Source organism: Polypterus senegalus, chromosome 6 (genome assembly GCF_016835505.1).
Source record: "Polypterus senegalus isolate Bchr_013 chromosome 6, ASM1683550v1, whole genome shotgun sequence".
In the NCBI taxonomy this organism is placed as follows: domain Eukaryota; kingdom Metazoa; phylum Chordata; class Cladistia; order Polypteriformes; family Polypteridae; genus Polypterus; species Polypterus senegalus.
Genome location: NC_053159.1, coordinates 75,843,636 through 75,865,630, shown reverse-complemented (window position 1 = coordinate 75,865,630; position 21,995 = coordinate 75,843,636). Strand labels below are relative to the sequence as shown.

The 21,995-nt window shown below is 35.3% G+C and overlaps 1 protein-coding gene across 1 annotated transcript in view; it reads left to right on the top strand.

The window, feature by feature from the left end:
• Positions 1–19,707, top strand: part of slc19a1 (solute carrier family 19 member 1) — a 34,174-nt gene extending 14,467 nt beyond the window's left edge. Inside the window, exons 3-6 of the mRNA XM_039756358.1 lie at positions 10,356–11,115; positions 15,395–15,587; positions 17,716–17,857; positions 18,435–19,707. Coding sequence (XP_039612292.1) covers positions 10,356–11,115; positions 15,395–15,587; positions 17,716–17,857; positions 18,435–18,647 — 1,308 coding nt within the window. The 3' untranslated portion in view covers positions 18,648–19,707. The remainder of the gene's footprint in view (positions 1–10,355; positions 11,116–15,394; positions 15,588–17,715; positions 17,858–18,434) is intronic.
• The last annotated feature ends 2,288 nt before the right edge of the window (positions 19,708–21,995 follow it).

The following is a 21,995-nucleotide window of genomic DNA, read 5'->3' as shown; positions in this document are numbered from 1 at the left end:
TAACATTGATGGCAGCGCAGTTTGCATGTTAATTATCTATGCACTTATTTTACTTACCAGCTTATCAAGTTTAACCAGTGTCCATTCCAGCAGCTTTGGGCACAGTGCTAGCCTTTTTGCAAGGCACACTTGTTGACACACACTCTCACTCTTACTTAAGGTAATTGACCTTTAGGATGTTTGTGGAAACCACCATAAGTGAGGCAGCCATTATTAATTAAAATTAAAAAAAAAAAAATCTAAAGTTTTCTTATTCCAGTTTCCAGTATTCAATTTCATTGGGGCAAGAGCAAGGCAGAAACCAAACCTGAGCAGGGTGCCATTTGTCTGCTAATGAGTAAAGTTAAACGTACAAAAATAAAACCCCAAAACTTGCAACATGCAAGTCTTGAGCAAAAAATAAATGGATACAAATGGAGATTTTACAGTTCTGTGTGGGCATGGTTGCTGCAGGTTAACTGTTTAATTTCTATTCCTACACCCCAGTTTCTGTATACCATTTGTTATACTCAAGTACAGTACAATTTTTTTTAAATTATAGAATTACTAAGATCTGCTATCACAGGAACAAAAATTAAGGATTTTAGCAAAAATATTTAAGTGAATATACTCACTCCACTGTACCTAAAGCACAAAGAAATTATCATTTTGTTTACAAAGTTTTTTTTTACATTAAGGTGTTAATTAAAATCTAAAAATCCTTTTTTGAAAATTCCAGTTTCTTGATGGGAAGGCTGTACCATCCCAACAAAACCACAACCAGGAAGCAACAAGGAAGATATTGTGGTTTGATTCCTGTTATGCATCACCCTGCAGCCTAAATTACCTTCAGTACCCTGAAACCATATGAGTCAGGGTTAAAAAAAAAATGGGTTCAGCATTAGTGAAAGTCACTCTAGTTTTTTTGCAAATTTAGCACTCCTTAAATTTTTTCATCCTCCCAGTCCCGACAGAGACAGATGCAGACACAAGTCTTGCCACACCGCACACCTTTATTATAGTGGGGAAGTGCTTTTCTTTCACTCTCCACAGTAGCACAGTTCCCACACACCAAAGCACAATGCAGCACAGTCGTTTTTTCCTATTCTCTTCCACATTCCACCTCCACTCCTCCTCTGGCAAGCTTTATCCTCTTCCTGTCGATTCTGGCTACCCAAGTGAAGTGAGGCAGCTCCTTTTGTTCTGCTCCTGGGAGTGCTCCAGATGGCTCGTTAGCTGGATCTGGAATCACTCCCAGGTGTGGTGAAAGCTGAATGTACCAGGGCTCTGCCACCTCCACAGCTGTCCCAGGTGGCATCCACCCAACCCAGCAGGGCTGCAGCAAACTGCCAGAAAGCCCTGTGGGAATCCGAGGTACCACTGCAAAACTGAGGGCTGCCATCTAGTGCTTCAGGGGAGGCAGGGCTCCCCCAGTCCTTCCACTTTATTGGTCTCCTGGCTGGGAAAGGACCACAACCATCTATCACAACATCCAGAGTCACTAATTATTCTTTGAGGTTGCATGCCCTCTGATGTAAAAAGATTGAATTCAAATATGAAGGGTGTTACTTAAATAAAGTTAAAATTTTGTGTGTTAAAAAATGTCATTTTTGAATATATTCAGTTTCCTCAGGAGTAAATGCATTGCCTTAAAAGTATTGTATGCTTTAATATACATAAATACAGTATTTAATCCTTATTTCAAAGGTGCTATAATATAATAGTATGGGTTTACAATTTGTATTTACTCGATAAAAACTGTAATTTTCACGGAGTACTTTTTTTTTCTTTATTCTTCCAATAAACTGATTACATTTGCACCTGTGCATCAATGTTATACTAATTTATACAAGCTCAACAGAGCTTAGAACAGGAGGCTGATGAAAATGTGAAAAATGGGGATTATAAAGCAGTTTCAATAGAATTTTTAAATATTGCAAGGTGTTATTTCCAGATAGGAAAAATCAAGAATTAGCAATCTGCCAAGAGTACACTAACACCAAATTGTTCAAAAAAGCCTTCAACAAGGTTTACATCAAAATACTGTATCTAAAGTCAGCTTTTTCCATAAATGTCGAGGAGCATTAAAACTTGGAAACACCAGGGAAAAGTCATTTGAAAAAACATGGTATAGAAACTGGTTAGAAATCATTTTATCTACATGGCACCTGCAAAAATTGTGAAGTAAGGGCAAATCTCTATCCAAAACTCAAAAGAAAATCCACAACAGAATGATAAATAAATGAGAGTTTTAAAATGGCTGAGTCAAAGTCTTTTGCTAAAATGCAGAGCAAATGTTGAAGGAAATTAAGTGAACTTTGCAATAGTCAGGAGTGTCTAAAGCCCTCCGATCGTGAAGGGCTTCAGGTTTTAATTAGTAATCAATATGTAGATGATTTCCTGTATGTCATTGAGGACCATTATAAATGTACTTTATATTGTTTTCTGGGCTACTTTAATACCATGTGTATGCATAGTCATGGACTTCTAAAGTCTGTTCACAGTTAACAAGACTGTTGACACAAGCAGTTCAATATCCGTTAATTGTGATAAATCTGTGTATACATAATAAACAAAGGTAAAGTCTTAAAAACGCATTGCAATTTGACAAATTACAACCATTTAGAAACAAAGCAGTAGGAATCAATTCAGTGTCTCCGGTCATATTAGCAGCCCCAAAGGAGTAGCAAATCCACTGATGCAGAGTCACAATATGTGTAACTATTTAATTCTTTGGCTTCTTAGTGCCAACATTCTGCCATAACACGACATTTCCAAAAATGTTAATTTTGTTTCTCAGAGAACACCATCACAATGTTTTGTGAACCAGAACTGAAATATTTCTCTAATCATTTGTTTTTCTATTACTGATATTGTACAGTGGACATGGGTGCGCATAGGATTGAGCTAGCTGTTCATCTGCTGGCTTGCTTTGCTCATTATTTCTTGGCTGCAGGTTAAGGATAAAAAAAAAACAGTTAAGGATTTTTAATCTTAAAAAGCAAGGCAAACAAATTTCGGGCAAAGGAAAATTGCTTTATTATTAGTCATAACCGGTTATTAACTAATAAACTAGCTGAATGAAAATTTATTTAACATACATTTTACATGCACAAAAACATTAAAACATCACACAATTCAAGCACTTTTGCATGGAAGAGCAAGTTTTTCCTCTAGGCTGATGTAAGCTGCTACTGGAATCTTACAAGAAATACTTAATGTGAATTTTTTTTCTGCTGAACGGGGCAACAACAGGTATTGTAGCTAGTTCATGTTCCTATTGATTTTTATTGAGCAATGTACCACCATATTTAGGGAGTGTATTTGAGTTCTCAGAGATGTGCATATGCATTTTTTAGTCAGTAATGTTATCTAATGCACAACATTTTGACTGAAGCTCCAAGTGGAATACTGTAGTATGTTGAAGGTCTCGACTTTTAGACAGTTGTCCGCATAATCACAATACACTGGCGGCAACTTTTTTTTTAAAAATCTGTACTTTAATTTAAACATAAGGCTTTTAATTTTTTGTCTAGATTGTTGCACTTGAAGCAGAGTATTATGTAAGAGCTGTAATGCAGCATTTAAACCATGTAAATATATTGTTGTTTTTTGTACCATTTCCATCATTTTAATTTCCTGTGTGATATATAAGCCTGAAGATGGTTTTCTGATTGAAGTCTAAGTACCCCCTTTGCATCATTTACTATGAATTATACTATACAGTGGGATGCAAAAGTTTGGGCAACCTTGTTAATAGTCATTATTTTCCTGTATAAATCGTTGGTTGTTACGATAAAAAATGTCGGTTAAATATATCATATAGGAGACACACACAGTGATATTTGAGAAGTGAAATGAAGTTTATTGGATTTGCAGAAAGTGTGCAATAATTGTTCAAACAAAATCGGGCAGGTGCATAAATCTGGGCACCGTTGTCATTTTATTGATTCCAAAACTTTTAGAACTAATTATTGGAACTCAAATTGGCTTGGTAAGCTCAGTGACCCCTGACCTACATACACAGGTGAATCATATAATGATAAAGAGTATTTAAGGGGGTCAATTGTAAGTTTCCCTCCTCCTTTAATTTTCTCTGAAGAGTAGCAACATGGGGGTCACAAAACAAAAGGATACAGAAAGCTGTCCCAGAGATTTAAGCTGTCTGTTTCCACAGTTAGGAACATATTGAAGAAATGGAAGACCGAGCCTTAACTTGAACTGAGCCTGTGAAGTGGCATACCTAGAAAGATTTCGGATAGACCGAAGCGACGAATGGTGAAAACAGTCAGAGTCAACCCACAGACCAGCACCAAAGACCTACAACATCATCTTGCAGCAGATGGAGTCACTGTGCATCGTTCAACCATTTGGCGCACTTTACACAAGGAGATGCTGTATGCGAGAGGGATGCAGAGGAAGCCTTTTCTCCGCCCACAGCACAAACGAAGCCAGCTTCATTTTGGAATAAGGTGCTGTGGACTGATGAAACTAAAATTGAGTTATTTGGGCATAACAAGGGGCGTTATGCATAGAGGAAAAAGAACACAGCATTCCAAGAAAAATGCCTGCTACCTACAGTAAAATATGGTGGTGGTTCTATCATGCTGTGGGGCTGTGTGGCCAGTGCAGGGACTGGGAATCTTGTCAAAGTTGAGGGATGCATGGATTCCACTCAGTATCTGCAGATTCTGGAGACCAATGTCCAGGAATTAGTGACAAAGCTGAAGCTGCGCCGGGGCTGGATCTTTCAACAAGACAACGACTCGAAACACTGCTCAAAATCCACTAAGGCATTCATGCAGAGGAACAAGTACAATGTTCTGGAATGACCATCTCAGTCCCCAGACCTGAATATAATTGAAAATCTGTGGTGTGAGTTAAAGAGAGCTGTCCATGCTCGGAAGCCATCAAACCTGAATGAACTAGAGTTGTTTTGTAAAGAGGAATGGTCCAAAATACCTTCAACCACAATCCAGACTCTAGTTGGAACCTACAGGAAGTGTTTAGAGACTGTAATTTCTGCAAAAGGCGGATCTACTAAATATTGATTTCATTTCTTTTTTGTGGTGCCCAAATTTATGCACCTGCCTGATTTTGTTTGAACAGTTATTGCACACTTTCTGTAAATCCAATAAACTTCATTTCACTTCTCAAATATCAATGTGTGTGTCTCCTATATGATATATTTAACTGACATTTTTTATCGTAACAACCAACGATTTATACAGGAAAATAATGGCTATTAACAAGGTTGCCCAAACCTTTGCATCCCACTGTATATCCCCGTGGTTATGGAGATTTAACACATTGCAATATTCCATTGATCTTCTACTGTATAATCTGTCTATGCTAAATACGGTGCATATTACACAGCAGTAGAATGCAATTTAGAAAATAAAGAACAACTATTTTGTGTTTTTACTATTTTTTATTTATTTTATACCTGTTGCCATTCCCAACATGTATTGTTTCCTATTACAGTAACAACTTTTTACCAGGTAGGTATAAGTAAAGGCACATATATTGGTATGTTTGAAAATTTTATACTGCTTTTTGATATCTGTAGCACACAGTCTTATATAATTATATTGTAAATACATTTAACAAGTTATTTAGATTTTATAATATGTGGTTTTCTTGAGCACAGGAAATAGTCACACAATGTATGCTGCTGTTCTCAGCATCCTAACCTCTCATTATATCATCTTAGGTTGTATAGTAACATGTTCAAAGGAAAATATGCAATAAAATATATCAGTTGATTATTATGATTTTGATTATTATAGTTTTGTAGTAAGACCCATGCCACTTGATTAGAGTCATAAAAGAACATGATTTACACATAATTACAAAACTTGTAAAAGTGTCACGTTGCAATTATATTTACTTTTGTGTCCTAAGCAAAAGAGATTTGAGTTAAAACTTGAATCCTAAATTTCCAGTTCAACTTGTTTGGCTTGTGTGAATAAGATTTAAACAATTGCTATATTCTGTACACTGCTTCTTATGTCTGTAATTTATGGTAATGGTTGTAAATAACACCTCTGTAAACTATTATCTGCTTGTTTACTATTTTGCAAAGCTGCCTTTCAAATGGCTTGTGATCAGGCAGAGTTAAAAATATAAGATAATTCAAAATGCATTTCCATTTTACATGTGTCTCGTGAGCTTTAAGAATGGTAATTGGAGTACAGGTTAAGTGCAGGTCGGTAAATGCCTATTCTTTAAAGAAACTGAGAACAGCAAATATTTGAAAGAAATGAGTCTGACTGTATTGTAGTAACTGTGTTAATGATAAACTTTTTTATACCATAGGCAATATTTGAACAGTAGTCACTTTGACACACATTCTACATTGTAAGCATTACATGTTCAGTTACTTTTTAAAGACAAAATCAATTTCTTTGGTTTTATAGAGACTAAAAAAACATAGGCTTACCTAACACAAAAAATTGTACTCTGTTTTCATCTATACACATAACGCCTGTCTGTTGCATGATTACACACAAACTACTTGGGCTAGCACCTTGATCTTGATTGAAAACCTATGCTCTGATACATTCTGGTAATTCAAAAAATTTTAGGCAGCTGCAACCTCAGCAAACTGACCTGTACTCGTGGGTTGCATACTGTAAGTGATAGTCTAATGAAGTGACATGGAAAAAAACTCCAGAACATTCTGGTAAGCATCAAGCAAGTTGTAGATGATGTGATGAATAATGCCATTATAGGTAGAAGAGCAGCACTGCCATCTGCTGAGCATTCAGTGTAGGATACAGAATTTAGAAACGAGATGGAAAAAATGGATGAGACTTGAGGTCTCTGTGTTTCACTAGTAGTGTATGTTTATATATTGTGTTTATTAATATATTTTTATATAGTTGACTTTAACATGTACAGTTTCATAGTGCACAAAATCACATTTAATAAAGCACAAAGATGCACACTTTCAAATGTGTTTATTAATAATATTAAGTGCAGTAAATGGCAAATGTCTTGAATCCCCACTTGGGACCCTTTCTGATGTTAGCTGGTCTATCTTAATCAACATACAGTGCACAAATCCTACCTTAATCAACTTATGCTTTCATAGCTAAATATTTATTTATTTTTATACCTGCATGATCAGCAGGTTGTCTCACCCTGTGGTAAGAAATCATGTGACCTGTGACTCAAGACACATGACAAATTATATAGCTAAAGATTATGTACATGGTGAATCAAACTGAAGTACCACATTTCTCAAGTTCATCGCATGAGGAAGAGGCGGCTGATTGGGTTGAGGTGGTGGTCCTTTGATAGGCGATCCCTTGTAGTTTTCAGTCTGCTACATGTCTTGTTCCATTTCGCACCGTGCTTTTGCTGTCGAACCATTCTTCAAAAGCAACAAATCATCACTATGCAATGTGCCTGCCGAGCGCACTTCAGCATTCCTCTAAATGGTTGCATCCCAAAAGAATTCTTCAGTGGCTGAATTTTCAGACGGGTACAATTTTGAACAGAAAATCTCCCAGCCATCATTGAACTGTACTAACACTTGAAAACATCCAAGCTGTAAGGGCATCAATTTTGCAGTCTCCTAGATGTTACAGTGTGCAAACATGCTTCTGCCTGAGGCATTTCCAACACATCTTTGAGGAGGAGTTTGCATGAGGACCTTAATATTCATCCATATAAAATGATGATAGTGCAGGAACTCACTGGGAGAGCCATAGAGAGTTGTGCACAAACATTCTGCAAACCATTCATCAAGATGTCATTATCATGTGCAGCAAAGAGGCACATTTCCATTTGAATGGTTGCATAAATAAGAAAAACTTTCGCTCTTGGGCTGAAACCATCTCTACACAGTGAGCGTGTTACAGTTTGGTGCGCCATTGCGGAATTTGGCAATGTGGGCCCTTACTTTTTTGAGGACAGGGTAGCGATAGTCACCGTCACTTAAGAACATTACACTGAAATGCTACAGAACTTTTTGCAGCCAGAAATGGATGTGGTGGATGCCTGGTTTCAACAGGACAGAACAACAGTTCATACTGCACGGAGATCCACACAAGTTTTGCGGGAGATGTTTCCAGGTAAGCTGATCTCCCTGTGTGGCAATGCTGGGTGGCCTTCATGTTTACTTGATCTTGCTCTGTGCAATTTTTTCTTGTGAAGCTATCTCAAGTCACAGGTATGCACTCACTGACCTCAAATCTTGAAGCCCTCAAGGACACTATTCACCACGAAATCAACGATATTCCCTTTGAAATGGCTAAACGAATCATGCGAGCATTCAGAAATCGTCTTGAAGAGTGTACCGCTAATGATGGCCTCCATCTTGAAGACATCGTTTTTAAGAAACAGTGAACAAAATCTATTTTTTATACCCTTTATTGTGTCGTAATGAAATTTATTTTATCTTGTAGCGTTTTTTAAGAATAAACATTTGAAATGTGGTACTTTTTTTTTGGTTCACCTTCTACAAGGTAAACAGGGCTCTAGAGTGCGACCTAATTTCTCAATGGTGCGACTAAAAAAAATCAAAGGTTGCACCTTTGCGACCAGCCGTTCGAGGGGGAAAAAAACGAAACTCTGTGACTTTTAAATTCTCCCTGTTGTTCAACAACAGACACACATTAGGCCCATATCGTGGTCTAAACCAATTGAATATGGATGAGTGCCTTACTATCCGCACATTATGCTACAATTTTATTTTGTAGATATCACTGTTGGTATGGCAATTTATTCTGACCATTCCAATTTCTTTCTGATTTTTATAGTCCTCTTTACTTTGTTTGTCATTGAAAACACCTGAATTCTATCAGTAAGTTTGTCTGCTTTTTCTGTGACTTCTTGCTTCTCCTGACTCGTTTAGCCGAAGTGTATCAAGAAACGTTTCTGGGGCTTCTTTATACCAAGAGCACTATGCCTGCATAATGCCTTACTCTGACTGTGACAGCCAGGTTAGACGTTTTCTTTCTTTTTGGCAATTCTGGTGTGTGTTCAAACCATATTGTGTGTGAGTGTGTGTGTGTTGTGTTTTGTTTTATTTTGTTTGTTTGTTTAAAACACTTTTGCAAATAGAAAAATTTCCCCTGGGGACAAATAGAATTCTATCCATCCATGCTACGTTTTACAATGTGTTTTTGCCACACTTAAACTTACAAAATTGTAATGGATTATTCAACTATTAGTGAAAATTGAGAGTCTGTGGGAGTGTCTGTCCATACACTGACCTCCCCCTTGGACCAAATACTGCTGGCATATAATCCTGCTACCTGTGACCCTATAAAAGAAAAAGTAATTTTCTGAACCTGAAAAGGATATATGTAACTAACTGTGAGCAGTATCAAAGTTGAAGATTGTTAAGACATTGAAACCTTGGTGATGCAAAATTGGAATATATTCTGTAAAACATGTCAATAAAAAAAGAAAACTATTTAGTCATAAACAGTGTAATACTAAAAAAGTTTAGTTTTTAAAATCAGCCTGGGTTTGTCTTTTTTGGTGAATAAGGAACTAACAGAAGTCTGTCTAAAAGAAGAGCATAAAATGAAATTTAGTACATATGCGTATACCTCAGATATAAATGTCCAGTGAAAATAATGCTGCTTAATCATATTTTTCTTCTTCAGTTAATATTATAGAGTGCATATCTTGGAGGGAATGCTCAATTTGTGTATATTTATATTATTTATAGTGTTTAACTTTCAGTTGCTAATGACACTTTTACTAAAATGTAATTTATTTCTTTTGTATTTTGTTTTTCAATTTGACATGAAGCAGTTAAGTCTTAACTGAAAGTGCAAATCAAAATGTAAATGTCAAAGCCATTAAATGGGGTGAAAATATGATCATAATATTAAAACTGAAGTATCCAAACCACTTTTCTAAGTCCCACCCCCCAGTTTTTTCAACCTTTTTTCTGTTCTTTATGCATAGATATTTACCATCTCCAGAATGCTTATAGTAACAAGATGACATTTATCTCCTAGTCTTTGGGTGGTCTGAAGTAAAAAGTATTCTTAAATTTTATTTCGATTAAATTGTTTTAATTAGTTGAATTGAAGTAACAAGATTAATTTATCATTTTAATATTTGACCACTCAAACACACAATTTTGTTTTTTCTAGCTGCATATTACAATTAACCTTTGCTTCTTTATTACCTGTTATATATTACAAAAGTCATCTTTGAATTTATCTTCACAAAGCAGCACATTGTTTGGGAAATATTAATGCTGTTGTATGCTGTTTTGAGTCATAACACAGATGTCTTGTGTTACTTTTTAAAATTCTGTGTGTTTCAGATCAGATACTTGTACTATAACAGTTTTTGGATATCCAGCACATGTCTAATTTTTTTCTTTCTTTTTTGTTGAACTACAGGTAACCAATGAGATTACTCCTGTATTATCATACTCTTATATGGCAGTTTTGGTTCCAGTTTTTCTTCTCACAGACTTTCTTCGGTACAAACCGGTACTAATTTTGCAGAGCCTCAGCCATATTTCCATATGGTTAATCCTTCTCTTTGGCACTAATCTTTTAGAAATGCAGTTCATGGAGTTCTTCTATGGAATTACCATGGCAGCTCGTGTGGCCTACTCTTCGTACATCTTTTCACTTGTCACACCTTCATTGTACCAGCGAGTAGCAAGCTATTCCCGTTCCTCTGTTTTGATGGGAGTTTTCATCAGCTCGGTTCTGGGACAAATGTTCGTGTCCATTGGAGAATTCACATATATCACTCTTAGTAAGATATCATTGGGATTTGTGGTCTTTTCATTCCTATTGGCACTCTTTTTACCCTGGCCTAAGCGAAGCATGTTCTTCAACAGGAAAGTACTGGAGCAAAATATTGCTTTGCCTACTGAAATAGAGAAGGAAGGTTCCAACAACCTTGTGTCCTCCCCTTCCAGGACAACAGCTTCCTGGAAGAATTCTACTTTATTTGAAATGTTGAAGGAACTTGTGAATGTAGTTAGAAAACCTCAGTTACGACTGTGGTCAATTTGGTGGATCCTAAATTCAACTGGCTATTACCTGATTATATATTATGTTCAGATACTTTGGAATGAAGTGTACCCAGCCATTGAAAATAGGAAGGTTTATAATGGAGGAGTGGATGCTGCATCAACTTTACTAGGTAGGTTTTTAAAGTATAGTGAAAAATTATCAATTGTATAAAAAACTTCAGAAGGTCTGATGAGTTTGTTTTTTATTTATTGATATTTTACATTTTTATATCCTTGGATTTTCTAGGAATTATTGCTCTTCTACTCTAGTAATGTGATGTGCAGGAGTATGTCCAGTGAAGGACTAGCAACCCATTCGATGTTTATTCCTGCCTTACTCATATTGTTGTTGCTTTTGTCAACACATTTTTATAATGGAAAAGACTGGTTCAGAAAGTGGATTAAGGCAACTAAATACAAGGTTCTACCTTTTTAAATGTGGAAGTATCGCTCAGGGAATGCTGTTTTGCATTTCTTATCTGACATCTGTGGAGTGTATTTGTGACATCAACAGTGATTTTAATTTTGATATGTTTTTAATGTTAAGTGTGTACTACAAGTAGAGCATTACAAGTATTTAAATATATTTTAGGGTGCTATCAGTAAAGTGCATATGGAAGTAGTGGGCAGTTTACAATAAAGTGAGATGGGTTATCTTGCAGTGAAGTCCTTGAATGCTTTTTAAGTCTCCTCCCAGAATGGGGAATGCTTCTTCACTGTAGTCGAAGAGAGCAAGGCTGATTTTTAAAATCTAGACTGGATTGTCTGATGTTACCTGTTTTTGAATGACATTTTTATGCCACAGGGTTGGGGGAGCTACTTGTTAAAAGAGCACATGACAGCCCAACAACTAGTTAAAGATGTGCCTGACCCTTGATAAAGTTTTTAAGTATAGAAGGAATGAATTTACGGGATCCTGAAATAGACTAGGAAATAACGGGGAACATCCACTCTAATTTGGAATTTTCATTTAAACTTCTTCACATTCCTCAGAAAAAAAACAAACATAAGTACACTCTCTAGAGTTCTTTCAGCTACATCATCCAAAAAGATAGTCTTTAAATCCCCAGATAAGATACTTGAAGCTACAGCTCTTCTTGAAAATCATTCCCAGAAGGGGGAGACAAAACACACCTTTGGTAGTCCAATATTTCCTTAAAATTACTTCCATTACATAAATTCAAGAACACATTATCTGACATGTTTAGGACCAATGAATTTCACATTTTCCTTTTGTGGGTGAATAGTAAATGATTAAACAAAATCTTTCACTCCTTGAAGTGTAACAAGTATAGTTTGTACTGTGTCTGCCTATTTCTCCAGGACAGTGGGTGGTACCTTTCATGAATGAAAGGCCAACAAAATGGAGGGGGACAGTAAATAGGGTAGCATATTTACCCAGCATGCTAGATGGCAACTGACCTCTAATTGCTGCCTCAGGTGGGACTCCTATAGGTTTGGCCTGGAGTTGTAATCTGAGCAAGCTGCCCTGGCAGAAGATTATGTGCCACTATGGGGAACCGTCAAAAAGCAGCTGTATTATTTAATTGAGGTCAAACTGACACAACCACTTCGGAAACCAGGTAATCATGGGTCAGACTTTAAAATTAACCATTTGATTGAGGCTAGAGTTGGGAGAGAAGCGGAGTTAAGATTTTTGTCTGGCAGTTGAGAAAAGCAGGCGGCCAGTGGAAACGTATCAATAAGGTGACACAGAACATTCGACATGGACAATATGCTACACAGAAGGAAATAGTATTTTGAATGTTGCATTATGAGGAGTTAAGATTAATGCATTATGAGGAGTTAAGATTAACTGAATTGGAAACGATCAAAGTTCAAATTCTTGGCAAGGATGATTGGGTGATCATATACTACTCAGGTGATGATAAACACATTAAAGGGCTTTGCAGTAGATTGTGAAGCATGTAAAAAATGTACTGGAAAAAATGTACTGGCTTTCCAACCAATTTCAGACAGGTTAGCCATCTTTAAATGTATTTACAGTACATATATGCAACAATAGAATTGTCTAGCTCCAGCCAGCCTTGGAATCGGATCTAATTGCTGGTGATTTCAATGGCAATGTTGAAGGGAATTCGCAAGGCCTGGAAGCCTGTACTTGGTTATTTTCAAGTTAGAGAGATAAATCCTAATTGTCTGAGAATTTTGACTTATACATGCAATGATTTTACTTGTAGGAAGCAACTGATTTTAACATCAACTCACATAATAAAAGTAACTGTTAATCAACACTTGTTTCTTTATCTCACTCAAAGACGTATGTTCAATGGGTGCAGCAGAATGCATATCTGATGTGTATCTGATTATCATCTGTCGGGTACAAGGATACAGTTTACACTAAAATGCCTCTGCCGTATGACACCCACTGCAGTCAGGCAGCAGTTTCATTTGCTTTTCACCTGCCAACAATGAGCATGAGGCAAATTAATATTTGAAAACAATATGTATGCCGAGAAGAATTTGTACTCCACTCTACAAAGATGAAGACAAGGTTGAATATCAGGTTAGTGCCTTGACTTTGGTGAACAATGCAAACTGGCAAATATGGCACACTGGGAACAGCTGACACCCATAATTAAATGGAAGAAGCAGTCCATTGTCATGAATACCATATCTAGTATACAATATTGTGACAATTCCGTGTTGGGTACATGCGAAAAATAAAACTTTCTTTAAGTCAGTTGGCAAATTAGAATTTTCAGCAATCGGTGATCAAGTCTGTTGTGAGAATACCTTCAACAAACTCAGTCAAGCAGTGTCTGAACTGCAGAATGTCAAACCACTATAGATAGATTATCAATTGTTGGCCAAGTATAAGGAATATCCAACTGTGCTTCCAGAAAATTGAGAAGCAAATAACATACGATGAACAACCTGGATAAAAACTGTAAACATCTTCTAGTAGATGCACAAAGATTCAAGTAGCAGAATGTGTATCATTATTCTAGTACACAGCAGCGTGCAAGAGTGTTGTGTGTTATTACAGCTCTTGTTCAGTATTGGTTGTTTTGTTATGAGTAAAGTTTTTAATGGCAGACTTGATATCCAGTGAAGAGCAGTTTATCAAGGATCTCATGTATGCCAACAATAATAGGATTTTCAGAGACGATGAAAATGAGGCCTCCAGCATCCTCCCTGACATCTAAACTTAAGCAGACTAATTGTGATACATGCAGACAAGACAAAGCTATAATGGACAGATGGCTTGCATCAATACAGTTGAGTTGTGTGCTGTTACAGCAACTGCGTGTATTTAAGCAACTTAGGAGAGCAAGTTTAGAAAACCATGTCTTTGCTAGTGTACAAATTTGTATACAGTAGGGTCCTCTAGCAACTATTTTCATTGTTTTACATAGTGTAAATTGAGCATTACTATTTCAAGAAAAATGCACATCCTCCTTTGTGGCATGTTTATCAGCAACATAAAGAGTCAAACGATTTGATTTACATTGTGATTTTTTAATTATTGTGCTTCAGTGTTTCAAGCAAAATAAACTTGACTTGCCTTTTTTCCTTATTTCCATAGTGGACAGTTAAAAAAAAAAAAAAATTCTCTCAGCTTATGGCGAAAAGACATTTGTAAATACTTAGGCAACAAGCCATGAATGGTCATTTTAAACTGTGTTATCTATTTATAATGTGGCCCTTGTACACATTCTTTCAGCTTTTCTGTGGCCTATAGTCTAAAAATAAAGATAGGTCCCTCATCTGTTCACTAACTGCAGCTGTTTCTGAGGCAATGGTTTCCAAACAGGATAGTCTTAAAGGACTTGCTATGTGCCACTTTTAAGTAGGAATGGGACGTGGACGTTTTAGTTTTCAAATGCAGCTTATAGTCTGCACACTCTGCCAGGTCTTGCCTTTTCCTATCTGCGTTAGTGCATAAAATGTTCTTAATAGCAAGACAAAAAGGCTGTTCGTTTTCTTAACATGCTTGACCAACTGTGGGGCCACAGAGATGGAGCCACTGCCAACCCTGTAAATATAAGGCAGGAATTAACTCTTGACAAAGTACCATTTGACGACAAGACTGACACACACACTGATTCGGTTTAGAAATGACAGTTAATCTATAAACACAGATTTGGGATGTGTGAGAAAACCACAGTAATGGGATAACCAAGTGGAACACAGAGGAAGGATGTGCAATCCTTACTTAGACCAGTGAGTAAATTATCTATAACATGGAGGCTACTAGAGGTGTGGGCTTGCAGGTGTGTTTGTGTGCTACCAACAAAAATATTCATACAAGAATTTATTTAAATATGTAAGGTAATTTGTACTGAAGGAAATTTTGGCTTTCTTTATACTTATTCTTGTAAACCTGAATTCTACTTTATTTTCAAAGTGTATTAACATGCTGTCCTAAATCTTGCCCCCTTTCAGGTGCCATCACTTCTTTTGCTGCTGGTTACGTAAAAATTCGTTGGTTTCTATGGTCTGAGCTTGTGATTGCCATTATCACAACCGTCCAGGCTGGCCTCCTGCTTCTCATGAACACCACATCCAACATCTGGGTGTGCTATATTGCTTATGTGCTTTTCCGAGGTTTCTATCAGTTTCTTGTTCCTATTGCCATGTGAGTACTTTTAACATCAGTATAAGTTGTGAATGTGTAAAAAAACATATATTCTGAATTGATTTCACATTAGTATTGCCTTTTCCATTATTTCACTTTTAACTAAAAACTGAAACTGTAGTCTGAGTAAGAGTAGGTAGAAAATAAGTATATGAATTCAGAAAACCTAATTTTAGAAGTATAAAAGCATTTTTAGTAGTGACATGGACTGTTTTTCTGGAGTATATTTTTAGTCGATCATCTCTACAGATAGACAAACAGAATAAAACAAAAACATTTACAAAGTTCTCCATCCATCCATGCATCATCCAACCCGCTATATCCTAACTACAGGGTCACGGTCAGCTTCCTTTTATTGCAACCTGTAATGCAACAAAAAGGAAATAAAGTGGATGTATCCTTTCACATACAGTTAGACAAATACAAGTTAATTATATCTTTACAAAGGTGGTTCCTATAGTAACTACATTTCGTGCAGTTATTTTTTTCAACTTTCATTATTTGTAAACCTTTTAGGAATTCGGCCTTTTAAAATTACATTTTGTAAAATTACTCTTTGTAATTAGGTGCAAAATTATCAAATGAGTATGTTCAAACTGTACAACAAAAAATAAAAATGTAAAATTTATGACACAGAGCAACAGTGTAGAGTGACTTATGTTAGTGCACTACATTCTAAAATAGACAAATCAATATATTGTGCCTTGCTAAACGGTTGCAACCCATACTCTCCACAGTGTGAGGACTCCCTCTTACATACACATAGCAGTGGCCCTGCCCTAGAGCTTTCCATGTCAAATTATTTTTAAATAAATGTATTAGTCTACTCAAATTTTTAAAATGTACCCTCATTTAATTTAGATTTATGTTTAAAAGGTAAAAATCATCGTTTTTCTAAATCTCCTTATTTTATTAAAGGTTGTGTCCCATTAAATCATTTTTTTCCATCAAGTTCCAGTTTATTTTTTTCCCATTTGTAGTTTTCATTTTTTTTTTTCTTTTTATTTGGATTTTTTATGCATTATCAACTACAGTAACAGAAACAATATAGAAACTGCACTTTGCATTTTTTCTTTAAATTGCATCAACTGCATGCAAATGAAATTAATAGTAGAGTTAATGATTAAATCAATTAAAGTTCAAAGTATAATTGAAAAGTAGAACTATGAATTAAAGTGTTATCTGTAATTTAAAGCATTCATCCAACTAAAAACCTTACAATGCACTTAATCAGTGGGATTTGTTTTAACTTGGAGATGTGCTTAGCTGGCTTATTTCCATCACTGACATTCAACCACATTGAAACGCAGGATTGTGATGCACTTGCTGTTCATCTTACAGAGTCTTACCTGTAAGGAGAGTCTTGTATTTGCTGAAGCTCTTCTCATGGTTAGCTAAGCTAACAAAGAAGTAGAATGTGTGTGGGGCAATTAATATGTCTGAGAACGTTAGGGGGTGCAAGACAGCATTTTCTAACTCCACAGTAGGAGAGAGAATTGTAGATACACTTCAGAAAAGCTGTTGCCCAGATTTATAAAAATCATTGAGATATTATTGTGCCATGGATTTTACACTTAAGCTTGTGTTTGTTACCTTTTGAATGTTTTAGGGCTTGCCAATGCCAGTTGCTTTAATGTTTTCCCCATTATTCCCATGCAACTAGCAATCCAGGTGTCTTTCCTAATGTGCAGGTGCTTAATGCCCTTCATGTCATGATGGGACATATGTGCACAAAGGCAGTGTTTGCTAACAAAACAAAACATGTTACTGTGCTATTTTCAAGTTAAGGATCGATTACTAAGAATGTGTTTAATATTTTCAGCAATTCTGTAATAACCTGTAATAATTGTATAGGTCAGTTCCCTGATCCTTGTTCTCCACACTGCAGAAGTCATATTGCCTTATAAAAGTTGACAGTAGTCAGATTAGCAGTTGAAGCAAAGTGTAAATCTGTCCTGAATACCAAACTAATAATGCCTTATTGGGCACACTCACTCATACCTCCACAATAATGAAAATAAAACTGAGAAGTATATCATAAAAACAAGCTTTAAATGAAAATTCAGTTGTAAGGTTGTTTTTCCTAAAAGCATTGTGCATTTGATTGAAAACTACCCTTTGTTTAAAGATTCCAGATTGCATCATCATTATCTAAGGAACTCTGTGCATTGGTTTTTGGAGTCAACACTTTCCTTAGTACTGTCTTAAAGACAATCATCACCATCATAGTTGCCGATAAGAGTGTGCTTGGCCTGGCTGTGCACCCACAGGTAAAACTAAACAATTTCATATGCCATGTCTCATATTTAGGGGTAACCTGATTCATAATTCCACGTGTTACAGTAAGAGAAGCATTTAAGGATAAATAAGGAATGTACTTCATAACAGAAACAAATATTGGGGTACCTGTTTAACTGAAGTCTTTTATAGAAGAAAGAAATTTCCTGAAATGGAGTGTTAGTCTGTTTTAAACTTGAAGACAGAAGTTTATATTGGACTTTTGGGTGATCTTTCTAACAAGAACAAAACAATGTCAGTTAAAGCATTCTTTTAATAAAAGTTACAATTCCAGAGTAAATTTTAAAAAGATCAATTGAAAAGGTAGCCTACTGACTTAGCTATTAGACTTTGAAGAACAAGATTTTTGATTTAGTGAGCAAGCTGCTTATTCTATTTGTAACAATTACTCTATTTCTCTACCTTACCACAGTTGTACTATAACATAATAACTGTACCATAACTGAAAGACACTATATAAATAAAATATGCTTGTTAGTACTGGCAAAAAAAGTGTGTTTGGAAAGAATTATCTGTACACATTCATTTTCTTTGTTTTTTGTTTTTCAGTTTTTTGTTTATTTTGGCTATTTCACACTACTGTGCCTGGGCTACTTTGCAGCTGCTGCCTTCAACATTATAAAGCATTTTCGCAGGAATTCTCTTCCAGAAACTCCAAATGGGAACAAGTCAGAAAAACTTTGTAATGTTGTGTCTGACACCCCTGAGGAACAGAAACCGTTGGATGAGGCTGTCTTATTTACTAGCACCAAGGCTATTTAATGAGGGTGATGGGTAATTTCTAGTTTAAATTGTTAAGGCAAAAAAACAAGTCTTATGTGGGAAATTTTAAAATAAGTCTTTGTAAACTCATTTGATCAGTTGTCTTTACTATCCACCATGGTAGGTACCATTATTTAATGTGGCCGAATTTGTAGTCAGTGTTTTACTAAATAGGTCTATACAAATATATTTTTAAAATAAGTGAATTAATGGGCAACATTATTTCTACACATTGAATGTAACCAATATGTTAAAATCAGAAAATATCAAAATCATATTCAAATTTAAGTAATGCACTTTGTATAAATCAATATGTCAAAATAATCTAAACATAGGTGGAAGCAGCTCAATTGTTAGCATTTTAGACACATTTTATGTCTAAAAAATAAAATTTCAATAAGTGTCCTGACAGTATTATATTTTGATACAGGATGTTTGGATGTTTTAAATAAGCTAACGTGTTTCATGGTACTTGCTGCACATGAGACATACAAATATGGAGGTTGTATTCATTCTAGTCATACATAATATGCCGTAACATTGCAGTTTGAAAGAAATTTTATAGATCTAGGAGTGGGTCTGAAATATGTGTATTTCTCAGTGTTGTTGATCTTTGGGCATCAGTTATAATATTAAATGGTATACATTTTTAGGAAACCTAACAGAATTGAAATCTATAGTTCTTTTTTTTTTTCAAGATTGTTTTAGTTGTTCAATAGTTGTATTTAAAAGAAAATTAGTAAGGCAGAGGTGAGCACATGACATATATCACACATAAAAACAGCAGCCTTATTATTCAGTTAGGTTAGTGTTTTTATCACACATAAAGGAACATTGAAAGGAAACATTCTTTTGTAGAGGACACAATTTCTAAAAGTGTCACAAACTAAAATAAATCCAAGATACGTAATTTTACTTTCTGATAAGTTATTTTTAAATTCTCTTTGATGATGACTGTTCTTTTAAGTTTTTATGTACAGATACATATTTTCAATATTAGTACTGACCAAGGTTTATAGTCAGCAACTAATAATGATATTAATAGTGTTACATAAAAAAATCTGGCAAAAAATCTAGCAAACTGTGAATGTAATGCCTCTTGCAGGAGCACATATTTTGTACGATTTTTACAAAGAAAACATAGTTGTCTATATACATGTATTCTCTATGTGCTGGAGCATCACAGAAGTCAAAATAGTAAACTATAGTGGTGAAATAGTGAATACAAAAAATGCCTTTTCTCTGCCTGTCTTCTATTACACATTTTATAAACATTCACAATTTTTTTCATAATTTATTATTATGGGATTACAAGTTTTAATTGCATTCTGTTATCTGTTCATTAGTTCATGTATTTTAATAAACTGAGGTACACATTGAAGTCTTTTCATATTGGTTTTATTACATTAACAACTTTACGCTAATTCCTTGTTTAGATGTGATGATAATGTGGTGTTTTCTTTTATTTGCAACAGCATCAGGTGGTAGTTCTACTGTATAGGACAGTGTGCAAGTTTTGGACATCATCTTCTTTCTCCCAGATTGTTAGACAACAGAGTGTTTGGTGAAAATTAAATTTAAATTAACTTTTTTTAAATATATATTTTCAAGTTACTTGATTAATAGACTGCTGTCAAACATTTTATTTAGTGCAATCCTTCTATTACGTGTACTGTATATAATACGCAGCATGTATGTGTGTGTACAATATATATGTCCATAATATATATGCACTAACAAAATTTTATGGTTAATGTCATTCTGAAAAGTCACTGGAAGACAACTTGCATTTAATTTTTGTCTTACTTGTGTGTTTGCCCTGTTGTAAAAGGGTGGATGGAGCTACCACTTTGTTACAATTTATAAATTTCTCTAAATCGAAAAAGGTGTTAAGTCTTGCACAAGATATCTTGGGATAATATACTGGATTTGCTAAGAGCATTCACCTTATTCTGTACTTGAGGCCTGACCTTTAATTCCACTCTCATATTTTAACGTTCCCACATTCAGAAGTGAGTTAGGGAGTATAGCTTAAGTACAACAGCTTAAACATTTCAGGTTAGATGTGCCTAATTCCTAACTAGTCAAGAGTCCAAAAAGCACTTAACGTATGGCTTGTACATTTTTTTCCATTTGTCTCCTCTGTGCAGTTGTCTTTTGGCTTTGTTTTGTACTTTCTTTTTTATTTACTTCAGGCACTGCAATCTTAAGTGAGGGAAGAACTTTCTTAAATATTTATATACTTTCTACATTAGATGTCAGTACTTACTTTTTTGATTTACTGTATGTTTACTTACCCTACTGTATATCCAATGGTGTGGATTCATTCAGAAATAGGAAACGTGCATGTCATGAATTCCTGTTGAAACTAAATACATGTAAACTGTACCATACTGATATCTTTTTGAACTGTAAGCTGCTACAGGGCTGTTATGTGACAACTAGCATTTCTAATTATATTATCCTGGGACTTTAAATACTGAAATTTCTTGAGGTAGTCATTCTTCTCGATTGCTTTTTTTCACACAGATCATTTACATGAATCAAGGTATATATTTCTTACTTGTTTCCAGCAGTGTATTTGTTGCAAATAGAAGTTTACACAAATCAACAGTAGAGGGCACTGCTTCCAAAAATACAACTAAAAAGAAAGGATTAATTGCACTATGTGAAAGATTGCAGTAAGCTAAAGAGCAATTACACTTGGAACTTTATGAGCAGGTACAGACACAGTACCACAAATGGATTTTTGGATAGCATAGTTTGGCCTTAAAAACGAATCCTTCAAAATAATGGCATTTTGAAACGAACAAAGTAGAAAACATTTTCATGATGTGTATTTGATCAGATTTTTATATTGTTTGTATTTAATAATGTATTCATTAATTACCCAGTAGCTTTGAGATGCCACAGAGTTTCTCAATCATCATTGGTTAATAGACATTTTCTGTGTTTACCCAGTTTGGCTGATTGTCTTTTAACGATGTGTTAATTTTTCTTTCACTCTGTGACATTCCATACATCCATCATTTCATTCTCATGTCCATTCTTTTCAGCCTTGCTTCACTGGCCATTTCTAATTACTGTAGATCATACTACTCCTCACAGAGTTTTCATAATCTTTAGAGAGAGAGAGAGAGAGAGAGAGAGACTCCTGTCTGAATACCAGACAACTGCTGGAAATATTTCTGTACATCTCATACAATTGCATTCACTTCTGTACCTACACCTCCATCTGCATTTAAGTAGAAGAACTTGACTGCTTTCCCCAAAATGACTCCATTGCTAATATCTAAATTTACACACACAACATTAGCTTACTGCACCCCTGTCACACACTACCTATAG